At 42.2% G+C, this 12,022-nt stretch overlaps 2 protein-coding genes across 3 annotated transcripts; both read left to right on the plus strand.

Annotated features, from left to right (window-relative positions):
* The first annotated feature begins 12 nt into the window (after window positions 1–12).
* Window positions 13–3,212, plus strand: LOC139413958 (MKRN2 opposite strand, tandem duplicate 1). Of its 2 annotated transcripts, none has more exons than XM_071161852.1 (5): window positions 13–76; window positions 170–469; window positions 615–661; window positions 759–930; window positions 2,364–3,212. In XM_071161852.1, exons 2-5 carry the CDS (start codon window positions 243–245, stop codon window positions 2,569–2,571), a joined length of 654 nt encoding a protein of 217 aa, XP_071017953.1. In that variant the 5' UTR covers window positions 13–76; window positions 170–242; the 3' UTR covers window positions 2,572–3,212. The 2 variants fall into 2 exon arrangements, with proteins under 2 accessions (XP_071017953.1, XP_071017952.1); XM_071161851.1 differs by having other exon boundaries at window positions 22–76; window positions 215–469.
* A 2,354-nt stretch (window positions 3,213–5,566) lies between these two features.
* Window positions 5,567–7,654, plus strand: LOC139412708 (MKRN2 opposite strand, tandem duplicate 2). The gene is made up of 5 exons (XM_071159367.1): window positions 5,567–5,772; window positions 5,922–5,971; window positions 6,127–6,295; window positions 7,087–7,285; window positions 7,580–7,654. Exons 1-5 carry the CDS (start codon window positions 5,567–5,569, stop codon window positions 7,652–7,654), a joined length of 699 nt encoding a protein of 232 aa, XP_071015468.1.
* The last annotated feature ends 4,368 nt before the right edge of the window (window positions 7,655–12,022 follow it).

Genomic DNA, 12,022 nt, shown 5'->3' on the forward strand with positions numbered 1-12,022 from the left:
CGATGAACGAAAGGTTCCGAGGGGAAGGTTCATGACAGGTCAGCAGCCAGGTATGAGTCTCTCGAGCATACGACAGGTATGTTGAAAAACGATTATCTTTAAGAATAAATAAACAGTTATTCTTAAAAATGACTTTTTAACGCGTTGTAATTGTTTCCTTTTTTTTTAGCAACGTTTGTAACCCTTAAAAACACCAGTGTTTTTAATCCCCTAGCTCATGCATTTCCCGGTTGAACCTTCCAATGGACTGCACTGTCTTGAAGTTTAACCATTGTGGAAGAAAAATCTATAGTTTTGACAAAAATAGGCTCCAAACAGAGAACACAGGGCGAAAATGCCCAATCTGTCAGGAGCAGATGAGATTCAGCCTCCTCGAGGCACCTGTTATAGTTCCATGTCCATTTAGTAATGGACACAAGGTCCGGTGTGCCTTCCTCATTGGATCCTCACTGGGACCTGCTTTTCTTAGGTAAAACCAAATCTTTACTGTATTCTCATATTGTCAACAAATGTTTTTTTTGCAACATTGAATGTTAAAAGGTAAATCATTTTAAATTTGTATTTTCAACTTTCATGTGTCTTCCTGACCGGACCTGTCATGGTGTTTGTCACAGTGAATGGCAGGACTCGGAGCTGCATGTTGGAGTTACTAACTCACAAGGTGCCTTCAGAATAGTTTGCTTGCAGTTTGAATATCAAAACAGCCAGTTTGGGTGTTAGACTGGACTAGGTAACTAGAGCTGATGTCTGTGTTCAAGGTGTGGTGTACAGCTACACCTCCTCAGGAGTCCAGAGAGAGGAACAGGGCTGGGAGCAGTGCCTCTGTGTGCCGCTGGTGGCCCCCGGGACTAGCAGGGGCAGCCTAGCTGGGACGATGTGGGACAGTGAACTGGAACAGTTCTCCCTCCTCCCCACCTGGTCACGACACAGGTGAATATTACAAATGGAAATAGTTAATTCTTAAAACCTAATAGATAAGATGGTGCTTCCACTTTATAAACCCCACATAAAGAATACCTTTAATATAAAGGGGTTGTATAGTTTATAATAACAACAATTTCAACATGATTATTTTGTTTGACAGACTAATCTCCAAAAGTATTGGTACTGTAACAATTTTTTTGTTTGTTTTGGCTCTGTACTCCAGCACTTTGGATTTGAACCGATACAAATAATTTGAGGGTATTTATCCATATCGGGTGAACCGTTTAGAAATCCCCCCTCCCTGAACCGTTTAGAAATTGCAGGTTTTTGTACATAGTTGTCCCCCCCCCATTTTAGGGAAGGAAAAAGTATTGGGACACTTGTGTATTAAAGTAGTAAAAGGTTAAGTATTTGGTCCCCTATTCATAGCACAGTGACTACATGAAGCCTGTGACTCTACACATTAGTTGGATGCATTTGCTGTTTATTGTGCCCAAAATAAATTAATGCTAAATAATGTATTGTCATTTTGGAGTCACTTTAATTGTAAATAAGAATTGAATGTTTCTAAACACTTCTACACTTATTCATGTGAATGCTACCATGATTACAGATAATCAATCGTGAATAATGATAAGTTAGACGCACAAATATTATAGCCCCAAGACATGCTAACCTCTCACCATTACAATAACAGAGGTGGTTAGCATTTTATATCATACGCCCAAGACATGCTAACCTCTCACTATTACAGTAAGAGAGGTGGTTAGCATTTTATATCATACGCCCAAGACATGCTAACCTCTCACCATTACAGTAAGAGGTTGTTAGCATTTTGTCACAATCGCCATATAGGACGGACCAAGGTGCAGTGTGAGTTGAGTTCCACATCTTTTATTAAAGTGAAACTTCAAAAACAAACAACGAACGTGAAAGCCGTGGTGCAACATATACGCACACAAAACAATATCCCACAAACCAGGTGGGAACAGTATGATCCCCAATCACCATTACAATAACAGAGGTGGTTAGCATTTTATATCATACCCCCAAGACGTGCTAACCTCTCACCATTACAGTAACAGAGGTGGTTAGCATTTTGGGGGGGTATAATATGTGTGTCTAACTTTCTCACTCATTATAATTAACAATTAATGCAGGATTATTCATAATCATAATTTAGAACCAAATACTAAACGTTTTTAATACACATAAGTGAATTTGTCCCAATACATTTTGGCCCCTACAATGGGGGCACTACTGTATGTACAAAAGGGCTGTAATTTTGAAACGGTTCATCCAATACAGATGAAAATACCCTCAAATTAAAGCTGACAGTCTGCCCTTTAACGTCAGTCATTGTATAATTTCATATCCAAAGTGGAGTACAGAGCCAAAACAACAACACATGTCACTGAAGGTCACTGTATTTGCTTCAGGTTTGAAGAGGAGAGGGAGTTTGGCTCGTGTTGCTATGGCTTTGCCCTGTCCTTCCTGAACCAGCTGAGGAGAGCAGAGGGCAGAGAGTCAGTCACTAGGGATGACTTCACACAGCAACATGTCCTGCCCCACGTTAAGACTGCCTCCAAATACATCACAGTCTACCAAGAGATCCATCAACATGGTTTCTACGTAGCTGATTTATAAGATGCTTGTATTAGTGTAATTTTCATAGGGGTTGGGATAAAGCTGAAGGACCTTCCGTTGGATCTTGTATACAATTGGACAATAAAGTGAACTTCAATGAAATTGTTAATGCTTAGTTGTTGGTTAGCACAGATAAATCCTGATGCTTTTAGTAAAACATTTAAAAATCCGATGCCATTATGTTAGAAAATTGAGAAGATGTGTGTAGCAAATCTGAGTAGGTTGATGTGTATGATCTAGTGAGTGTGTATGATGTCTGTATAAGAGTAAAATAAATAATAACTGCCAATTTGCATGTTTGAGTGTCTACAGTATGTGTGTATAGCCTTAATATTCATAATTGTAATCCATATCGTATCACCATAACATTCTTCCACTGCAAATCTACCATTCCAGTGTTTTACTTGCTATATTGTATTTACTTTGCCACCATGGCCTTTTTTTGCCTTTACCTCCCTTATCTCACATCGTATATAGACTTGTTTCTACTGTATTATTGACTGTATGTTTGTTTTACTCCATGTGTAACTCTGTGTCGAACTTCTTTGCTTTATCTTGGCCAGGTCGCAATTGTAAATGAGAACTTGTTCTCAACTTGCCTATCTGGTTAAATAAATAATTACCTTTAACATAATTGAAAATCACATCCCAGCATTTCCATAGCAATTGACGTTTCACATGATCATGAAAGAGACCTTGCATTACTCTAGAGACGGCTTCACTACAGTACAAATTTATTCCGTCTCTATCGTCCCCCTGCTTGCTGTAAACATATACATAAAAAACAAACACACTAAATTATAAAACAGTTCTTGACAATAGAGTGAGAAGAGAGTGAGATCAGGTGTGTGTGTAAGTCCGTATGTGTAAGCAGGCATGTAATTGAGTATGCGTGTGTTCATATTCACTTCATAATGTTCAGATATTTTTACATTACATAGACCCTTTACATTGAACTACCTAGACAGTATAGGACTGACCCTTTACAGTGAACTACCTAGACAGTATAGGACTGACCCTTTACAGTGAACTACCTAGACAGTATAGGACTGACCCTTTACAGTGAACTACTGAGACTTTACATTGAACTACCTAGACAACATAGGACTGACCCTTTACAGTGAACTACCTAGACAGCATAGGACTGGCCCTTTACAGTGAACTACCTAGACAGTATAGGACTGACCCCAACCCTTTACAGTGAACTACCTAGACAGTATAGGACTGACCCTTTACAGTGAACCACCTAGACAGTATAGGACTGACCCTTTACAGTGAACCACCTAGACAGTATAGGACTGACCCTTTACAGTGAACCACCTAGACAGTATAGGACTGACCCTTTACAGTGAACTACCTAGACAGTATAGGACTGACCCTTTACAGTGAACCACCTAGACAGTATAGGACTGACCCTTTACAGTGAACCACCTAGACAGTATAGGACTGACCCTTTACAGTGAACCACCTAGACAGTATAGGACTGACCCTTTACAGTGAACTACCTAGACAGCATAGGACTGACCCTTTACATTGAACTACCTAGACAGCATAGGACTGACCCTTTACATTGAACTACCTAGACAGTATAGGACTGACCCTTTACATTGAACTACCTAGACAGTATAGGACTGACCCTTTACAGTGAACTACCTAGACAGTATAGGACTGACCCTTTACAGTGAACTACCTAGATAGTATAGGACTGACCCTTTACAGTGAACTACCTAGATAGTATAGGACTGAGACGTTACATTGAACTACCTAGACAGTATAGGACTGGCCCTTTACAGTGAACTACCTAGACAGTATAGGACTGACCCTTCACAGTGAACTACCTAGACAGTATAGGACTGACCCTTTACATTGAACTACCTAGACAGCATAGGACTGACCCTTTACAGTGAACTACCTAGATGGTATAGGACTGATCCTTTACAGTGAACTACCTAGACAGTATAGGACTGAGACTTTACATTGAACTACCTAGACAGTATAGGACTGACCCTAACCCTTTACATTGAACTACCTAGACAGCATAGGACTGACCCTAACCCTTTACAGTGAACTACCTAGACAGTATAGGACTGACCCTAACCCTTTACATTGAACTACCTAGACAGCATAGGACTGGCCCTAACCCTTTACAGTGAACTACCTAGACAGCATAGGACTGAGACTTTACATTGAACTACCTAGACAGTATAGGACTGACCCTTTACATTGAACTACCTAGACAGCATAGGACTGACCCTTTACAGTGAACTACCTAGACAGTATAGGACTGACCCTTTACAGTGAACTTCCTGAGACAGTATAGGACTGACCCTAACCCTTTACAGTGAACTATCTAGACAGTATAGGACTGACCCTTTACAGTGAACCACCTAGACAGTATAGGACTGACCCTTTACAGTGAACCACCTAGACAGTATAGGACTGACCCTTTACAGTGAACCACCTAGACAGTATAGGACTGACCCTTTACAGTGAACTACCTAGACAGTATAGGACTGAGACTTTACATTGAACTACCTAGACAGTATAGGACTGACCCTTTACATTGAACTACCTAGACAGCATAGGACTGACCCTTTACAGTGAACTACCTAGATAGTATAGGACTGACCCTTTACAGTGAACTACCTAGACAGCATAGGACTGACCCTTTACATTGAACTACCTAGACAGTATAGGACTGACCCTTTACAGTGAACTACCTAGACAGTATAGGACTGACCCTAACCCTTTACATTGAACTAAGGAATGAGCAAAAAACAGGACTGCTGAACAGAAGAGCATGGGGACAGTATAGTTGCAACCTGATAGGCCCCAGACAGTTAGTGACAAATGAGAAGGTTGTGTGAGTGGAGCGTCACAGACCAGATAGGTTAAATTACCCTGCTGTCCTGCTAGGGTGTTAGTGTGAAGCCCTAGGACTGGGTAGGGAACTTAGTTAGCAACCTAGTAGGGAAGTTCTATTCCATCTGTTTCCATGGAGGAAAAGAGTGTGATTAAGTTCAGCCACTGTCAGAAGGACATCTTCTGTTTCTTCATTCCAGAGAAATGTCCAGAGTGTGGAGTGAGCTTCAGCAGTGGCAGGCTGGAGGAGGCTCCTATCCGTATCCCCAACCCTTTTTCTAACGGACACAAGACCCCATGCTGCTTCCTGGTCGCACCTGCTGAGGAAAACAACCTCAGGTAACCATTGACTACTGTGTTGGTGTAAAAGGCAACAAGCTGTTCTTAGCAGATGTTCTGTTCGCCACACATTGAATGAACACAAACTCAATGCACGGACAGCTGTTACACACATCATAGATTGATTGAATGTAGATTGCTATGTTTAGGGAGTTTGATGGCGGCTCAGACCTACACACTGGGATCACAGACACTAATGGTAGGTTCCGTTTTTTCACCCATACTGTAACGGTACATGCTACAACTTCGCTTCACAATTTACTCAATGGAAAGTTAACATTACTGACATCAAAATGTCATTAGGACTAAAACTGGATAAGCCTAATACTGACAGTCAATGTGTTTGTTCTATAGGAGTGGTGTTCAACTACACTAAGCCAGGGGTCCGGCAGGACCAGCGAGGCTGGGAGATGTGTATCAGTATTCCCCTGATCCAACCAGACATGTTTAACCTTCTCAACCAGTGGGACCAATACCTCAACAAGTTCTCAGACGCCGAGATGTGGGACCCAGCATACAAAAGGTGCACCTTAGTATTGAACTTTAAGATCCTATTACTGTATTACTGACAGAGGAACAGTTGTTAAAGTATATTACTTTATTACTGACAGAGGAACAGTTGTTAAAGTCTATATTACTGAATTACTGACAGAGGAACAGTTGTTAAAGTCTATATTACTGACAGAGGAACAGTTGTTAAAGTCTATTACTGTATTACTGACAGAGGAACAGTTGTTAAAGTCTCTATTACTGTATTACTGACAGAGGAGCAGTTGTTAAAGTATATTACCTTATTACTGACAGAGGAACAGTTGTTAAAGTCTATATTACTGTATTACTGACAGAGGAACAGTTGTTAAAGTCTCTATTACTGTATTACTGACAGAGGAACAGTTGTTAAAGTCTCTATTACTGTATTACTGACAGAGGAACAGTTGTTAAAGTCTCTATTACTGTATTACTGACAGAGGAACAGTTGTTAAAGTCTCTATTACAGTATTACTGACAGAGGAACAGTTGTTAAAGTCTCTATTACTATATTACTGACAGAGGAACAGTTGTTAAAGTCTATATTACTGACAGAGGAACAGTTGTTAAAGTCTATATTACTGTATTACTGACAGAGGAACAGTTGTTAAAGTCTCTATTACTGTATTACTGACAGAGGAACAGTTGTTAAAGTCTATATTACTATATTACTGATAGAGGAACAGTTGTTAAAGTCTCTATTACTGTATTGCTGACAGAGGAACAGTTGTTTTAGCATTGAGGTAAAGGTACTGTAATAAACATGTTTATCTTCTGGTCTTGTAGGTTTAATAAGGAGACGCACAACTGCTACAACTACACTCTGATGTTTCTAAACCGTGTGCTAGCAACACAGGGGAAAGGCTCTCTGACCAAAGACCAGTTCACTCAGAGCTTTGTCCTGCCCAAGATCAAGAGAGCCTGTAAATACACCACAATGTGCAGGGAGATATCACAGAACTACTTCTATATAGCGGACAGTCCTGTTAGAGTGATGGAGGAAGAAAGAGGAGGAGAGAAGGCTTGACTGTTTGATACAAGAAGACAGAGACTGAGGCAGCCACAGTGCTACACAGAACATGAGTTAAAATGACCATCATCCCAGAAACCCTGGATCCATAGATGATGCAATCTCTATTGCACTCCACACTGCCCTTTCCCACATGGACAAAAGGAATGCTCTCCATTATCTCCATGCTAATCACTAAGCTAAAAACCCTGTGACTGAACACCTCCCTCTGCAACTGGATCCTGGACTTCCTGATGGGCCGCCCCCCAGGTGGTGAGGATAGGCAACAACACATCCACCACACTGACCCTCAACCGAGGCCCCTCAGAGTTACAGTTCATATAAGGAGATCAGTCAATTGAAATTCATTACACCCTAACCTATGGTTATCACAACTGGGAATACAGATATGTACAGTAGAAGTCGGAAGTTTACATTCACTTAGGTTGGAGTGATTAAAACTTGTTTTTCAACCACTCCACAAATTTCTTGTTAACAAACTATAGATTTGGTAAGTCAGTTAAGACATCTACTTTGTGCATGACACAAGTAATTTTTCCAACAATTGTTTACAGACAGATTATTTCACTTTTAATTCACTGTATCGCAATTCCAGTGGGCTAGAAGTTTACATACACTAAGTTGACTGTGTCTTTAAACAGTTTGGAAAATTCCAGAAAATTATGTCATGGCTTTAGAAGCTTCTGATAGGCTAATTGACATCATCTGAGTCAATTGGAGGTGTACCTGTAGATGTATTTCAAAGGCTTCAAATTCAGTGCCTCTTTGCTTGACATCATGGGAAAATCAAAGGAAATCAGCCAAGACCTTGGAAAACAAAATTGTAGACCTCCACAAGTCTGGTTCATCCTTTGGAGCAATTTCCAAACACTTGAAGGTACCACGTTCATCTGAACAAACAATAGTATGCAAGTATAAACACCATGGGACCACGCAGCCATCATACCGCTCAGGAGGGAGACGCGTTCGGTCTCCTAGAGATGAACCTGAAAGGCCGCTCAGCAAGGAAGAAGCCACTGCTCCAAAACCGCCATAAAAAAGCCAGACTACGGTTTGCAACTGCACATAGGGACAAAGATCGTACTTTTTGGAGAACTGTCCTCTGGTCTGATGAAAAAATATATAACTGTTTGGCCATAATGACCATCGTTATGTTTGTAGGAAAAAGTGGGATGCTTGCAAGCCGTAGAACACCATCCCAAATGTGAAGCACGGGGGTGGCAGCATCATGTTGTTGGGGTGCTTTGCTGCAGGAGGGACTGGTACACTTCACAAAATAGATGGCATCATGAGGTAGGAAAATTATGTGGATATTTTGAAGCAACATCTCAAGACATCAGTAGGAAGTTAAAGCTTGGTCGCAAATGGGTCTTCCAAATGGACAATGACCTCAAGCATACTTCCAAACTTGCGGCAAAATGACTTAAGGACAACAAAGTCAAGGTATTGGAGTGGCCATCACAAAGCCCTGACCTCAATCCCATAGATAATTTTTAGGCAGAACTTAGTGTGCGTGAGCAAGGAGGCCTACAAACCTGACTCAGTTACATCAGCTCTGACAGGAGGAATGGGCCAAAATTCACCCAAATTATTGTGGGAAGCTTGCGGAAGGCTACCTGAAACATTTGACCCAAGTTAAACAATTTAAAGGCAATCATACCAAATACTAATTTGGTGTATGTAAACATCTGACCCACTGGGAATGTGATGAAAGAAATAAAAGCTGAAATAAATCATTCTCGTTACTATTATTCTGACATTTCACATTCTTAAAATTAAGTGGTGATTCTAACTGACCTAAGACAGGGACTTTTTACTAGAATTAAATGTCAGGAAATGTGAAAAACTGAGTTGAAATATATTTGGCTAAGGTGTATGTAAACTTCCGACTTCAACTGTATCTGTTGGTCACAGATACTTTAAAAAAAAGTAGGGGTGTTGATCAGAAAACCAGTTAGTATCTGGTGTGACCACCTTTTGCCTCAATGCAGCGCGACATCTCCTTCGTATAGAGTTAATCAGGCTGTTGATTGTGGCCTGTGTAATGTTGTCCCACTCCTCTTCAATGGCTGTGCGAAGTTGCTGGATGTTGGTGGGAACTGGAACAAGCTGTAGTACACGTCAAGCCAGAGTATCCCTCAATGTGGTCTGGTGAATATGCAGGCCATGGAAGAACTGGGACATTTTCAGCTTCCAGGAATTGTGTACAGATCCTTGAGACATGGGTCATGCATTATCATGCTGAAACATGAGGTGATGGCGGCGGATGAATGGTACAACAATGGGCCTGGGGATCTCATCACGGTATCTCTGTGCATTAACATTTCAATTGATAAAATTCAATTGTGTTCTTTGTCCATAGCTTATGCCTGCCCATACCCTAACCCCCCCGACACCATGGGGCACTCTGTTCACGTTGACATCAGTAACTGCTCGCCCACATGAAGCCATACACTCCATCTGCCTGGTACAGTTGAAACTGGGATTTCAAGAGCACACTACTCCAGCGTGCCAGTGGCAATCGAACATGAGCATTTACCCACTGTAGTCAGATCAAGACCCTGGTGAGGATGACGAGCACGCAGATACATAGTCCATCTGTACACAGCCCATCTGTAAATAGCCCATCCAACTACGAACTTCATCCCCATACTTGTTTTTTGCCCACCAGTATCTCTACTTGCACATCCTCATCTGCACATTTATCACTCCAGTGTTAATTGCTAAATTGTAATTACTTCGCCACTATGGCCTATATACTGCCTTACCTCCTTACTTCATTTGCACACACTGTATACAGAGTTTTCTATTGTGTTATTGACTGTATGTTTGTTTATGTGTAACTCTGTGTTGTTGTTTGTGTCACACTGCTCTGCTTTATCTTGGCCAGGTCGCAGTTGTAAATGAGACCTTGTTCTCAACTAGCCTACCTGGTTAAATAAAGATAACTAAAAATGAGCTTCCCTGAGACTGTTTCTGACAGTTTGTGCAGAAATTCTATGGTTGTGCAAACCCACAGTTTCATCAGCTGTCCGGGTGGCTTGTCTCAGACGATCACGCAGTTTCATCAGCTGTTCGTTCGGGTGGCTGGTCTCAGACGATCACGCAGTTTCATCAGCTGTTCGGGTGGCTGGTCTCAGACGATCACGCAGTTTCATCAGCTGTTCGGGTGGCTGGTCTCAGACGATCACGCAGTTTCATCAGCTGTTCGGGTGGCTAGTCCCAGACGATCCTGCAGGTGAAGAAGCCAGATGTGGAGGTCCTGGGCCGGCGTGGTTACACGCTGTCTGCGGTTGTGATGCCTGTTGAATGTACTGACAAATTCTCTAAAATAATGTCAGAGGTAGCTTATGGTAGAGAAATGAACATTCAATTCTATGGCAACAGCTCTGGTTAACATTCCTGCAGTCAGCATGACAATTGCACGCTTGAGACACCCGTGGCATTGTGTCATTTGACAAAACTGCACAGCTTTTTGTGCTTATGGAACATTTTTGGGATCTTTTATATCAGCTCATGAAACATGGTACCAGCACCTTACATTTATATTTTTGTTCAGTATAATACACTGCTCTAAAAAATAAAGGGAACACTAAAATAACACACCCTAGCTCTGAATGAATGAAATATTCTTGTTAAATACTTTTTTCTTTACATAGTTGAATGTGCTGACAACAAAATCACACAAAAATTATCAATGGAAATCAAATTTATCAACACATGGAGGTCTGGATTTGGAGTCACACTCAAAATTAAAGTGGAAAACCGCACTACAGGCTGATCCAGCTGATCCAACTTTGATGTAATGTAATTAAAACAAGTCTAAATGAGGCTCAGTAGTGTGTGTGGCCTCCATGTGTCTGTATGACCTCCCTACAACGCCTGGGCATGCTCCTGATGGTCTCCTGAGGGATCTCTTCCCAGACCTGGACTAAAGCATCCGCCAATTCCTGGACAGTCTGTGGTGCAACGTGGCGTTGGTGGATGGAGCGAGACATGATGTCCCAGATGTGCTCAATTGGATATGGGTCTGGGGAATGGACGGGCCAGTCCATAGCATCAATGCCTTCCTCTTGCAGGAACTGCTGACACACTCCAGCCACATGAGGTCTAGCATTGTCTTGCATTAGGAGGAACCCAGGGCCAACCGCACCAGCATATGGTCTCACAAGGGATCTGAGGATCTCATCTCGGTATCTAATGGCAGTCAGGCTACCTCTGGCGAGCATATGGAGCTGTGCGGCCCCCCAAAGAAATGCCACCCCACACCATGACTGACCCACCGCCAAACCGGTCATGCTGGAGGATGTTGCAGGCAGCCGAACGTTCTCCATGGCGTCTCCAGACTGTCACGTCTGTCACGTGCTCAGTGTGAACCTGCTTTCATCTGTGAAGAGCACAGGGCGCCAGTGGCGAATTTGCCAATCTTGGTGTTCTCTGGCAAATGCCAAACGTCCTGCACGGTGTTGGGCTATAAGCCCAACCCCCACCTGATGACGTCGGGCCCTCATATCACCCTCATGGAGTCTGACCGTTTCTGACCGTTTGAGCAGACACATGCACATTTGTGGCCTGCTGGAGGTCATTTTGCAGGGCTCTGGCAGTGCTCCTCCTGCTCCCCCTTGAACAAAGGCGGAGGTAGCGGTCCTGCTGCTGGGTTGTTGCCCTCCTACGGCCTCCTCCACGTCTACT

The sequence above is a fragment of the Oncorhynchus clarkii genome, chromosome 7 (assembly GCF_045791955.1).
Source record: "Oncorhynchus clarkii lewisi isolate Uvic-CL-2024 chromosome 7, UVic_Ocla_1.0, whole genome shotgun sequence".
In the NCBI taxonomy this organism is placed as follows: Eukaryota; Metazoa; Chordata; class Actinopteri; order Salmoniformes; family Salmonidae; genus Oncorhynchus; species Oncorhynchus clarkii.

What these genes read in the sequence shown, in the direction of transcription:
- LOC139412708 (XM_071159367.1), top strand. Translation starts at nt 5,567, where the DNA reads ATGGAGGAAAAGAGTGTGATTAAGTTCAGCCACTGTCAGAAGGACATC. An exon ending in GCTGAGGAAAACAACCTCAG is followed by an intron (nt 5,773 to 5,921) that starts GTAACCATTGAC and finishes TGCTATGTTTAG; the next exon opens with GGAGTTTGATGGCGGCTCAG. An exon ending in TGGGATCACAGACACTAATG is followed by an intron (nt 5,972 to 6,126) that starts GTAGGTTCCGTT and finishes TTTGTTCTATAG; the next exon opens with GAGTGGTGTTCAACTACACT.
- LOC139413958 (XM_071161852.1), top strand. Translation starts at nt 243, where the DNA reads ATGGACTGCACTGTCTTGAAGTTTAACCATTGTGGAAGAAAAATCTAT. An exon ending in CTGGGACCTGCTTTTCTTAG is followed by an intron (nt 470 to 614) that starts GTAAAACCAAAT and finishes TGTTTGTCACAG; the next exon opens with TGAATGGCAGGACTCGGAGC. An exon ending in CCCACCTGGTCACGACACAG is followed by an intron (nt 931 to 2,363) that starts GTGAATATTACA and finishes TATTTGCTTCAG; the next exon opens with GTTTGAAGAGGAGAGGGAGT.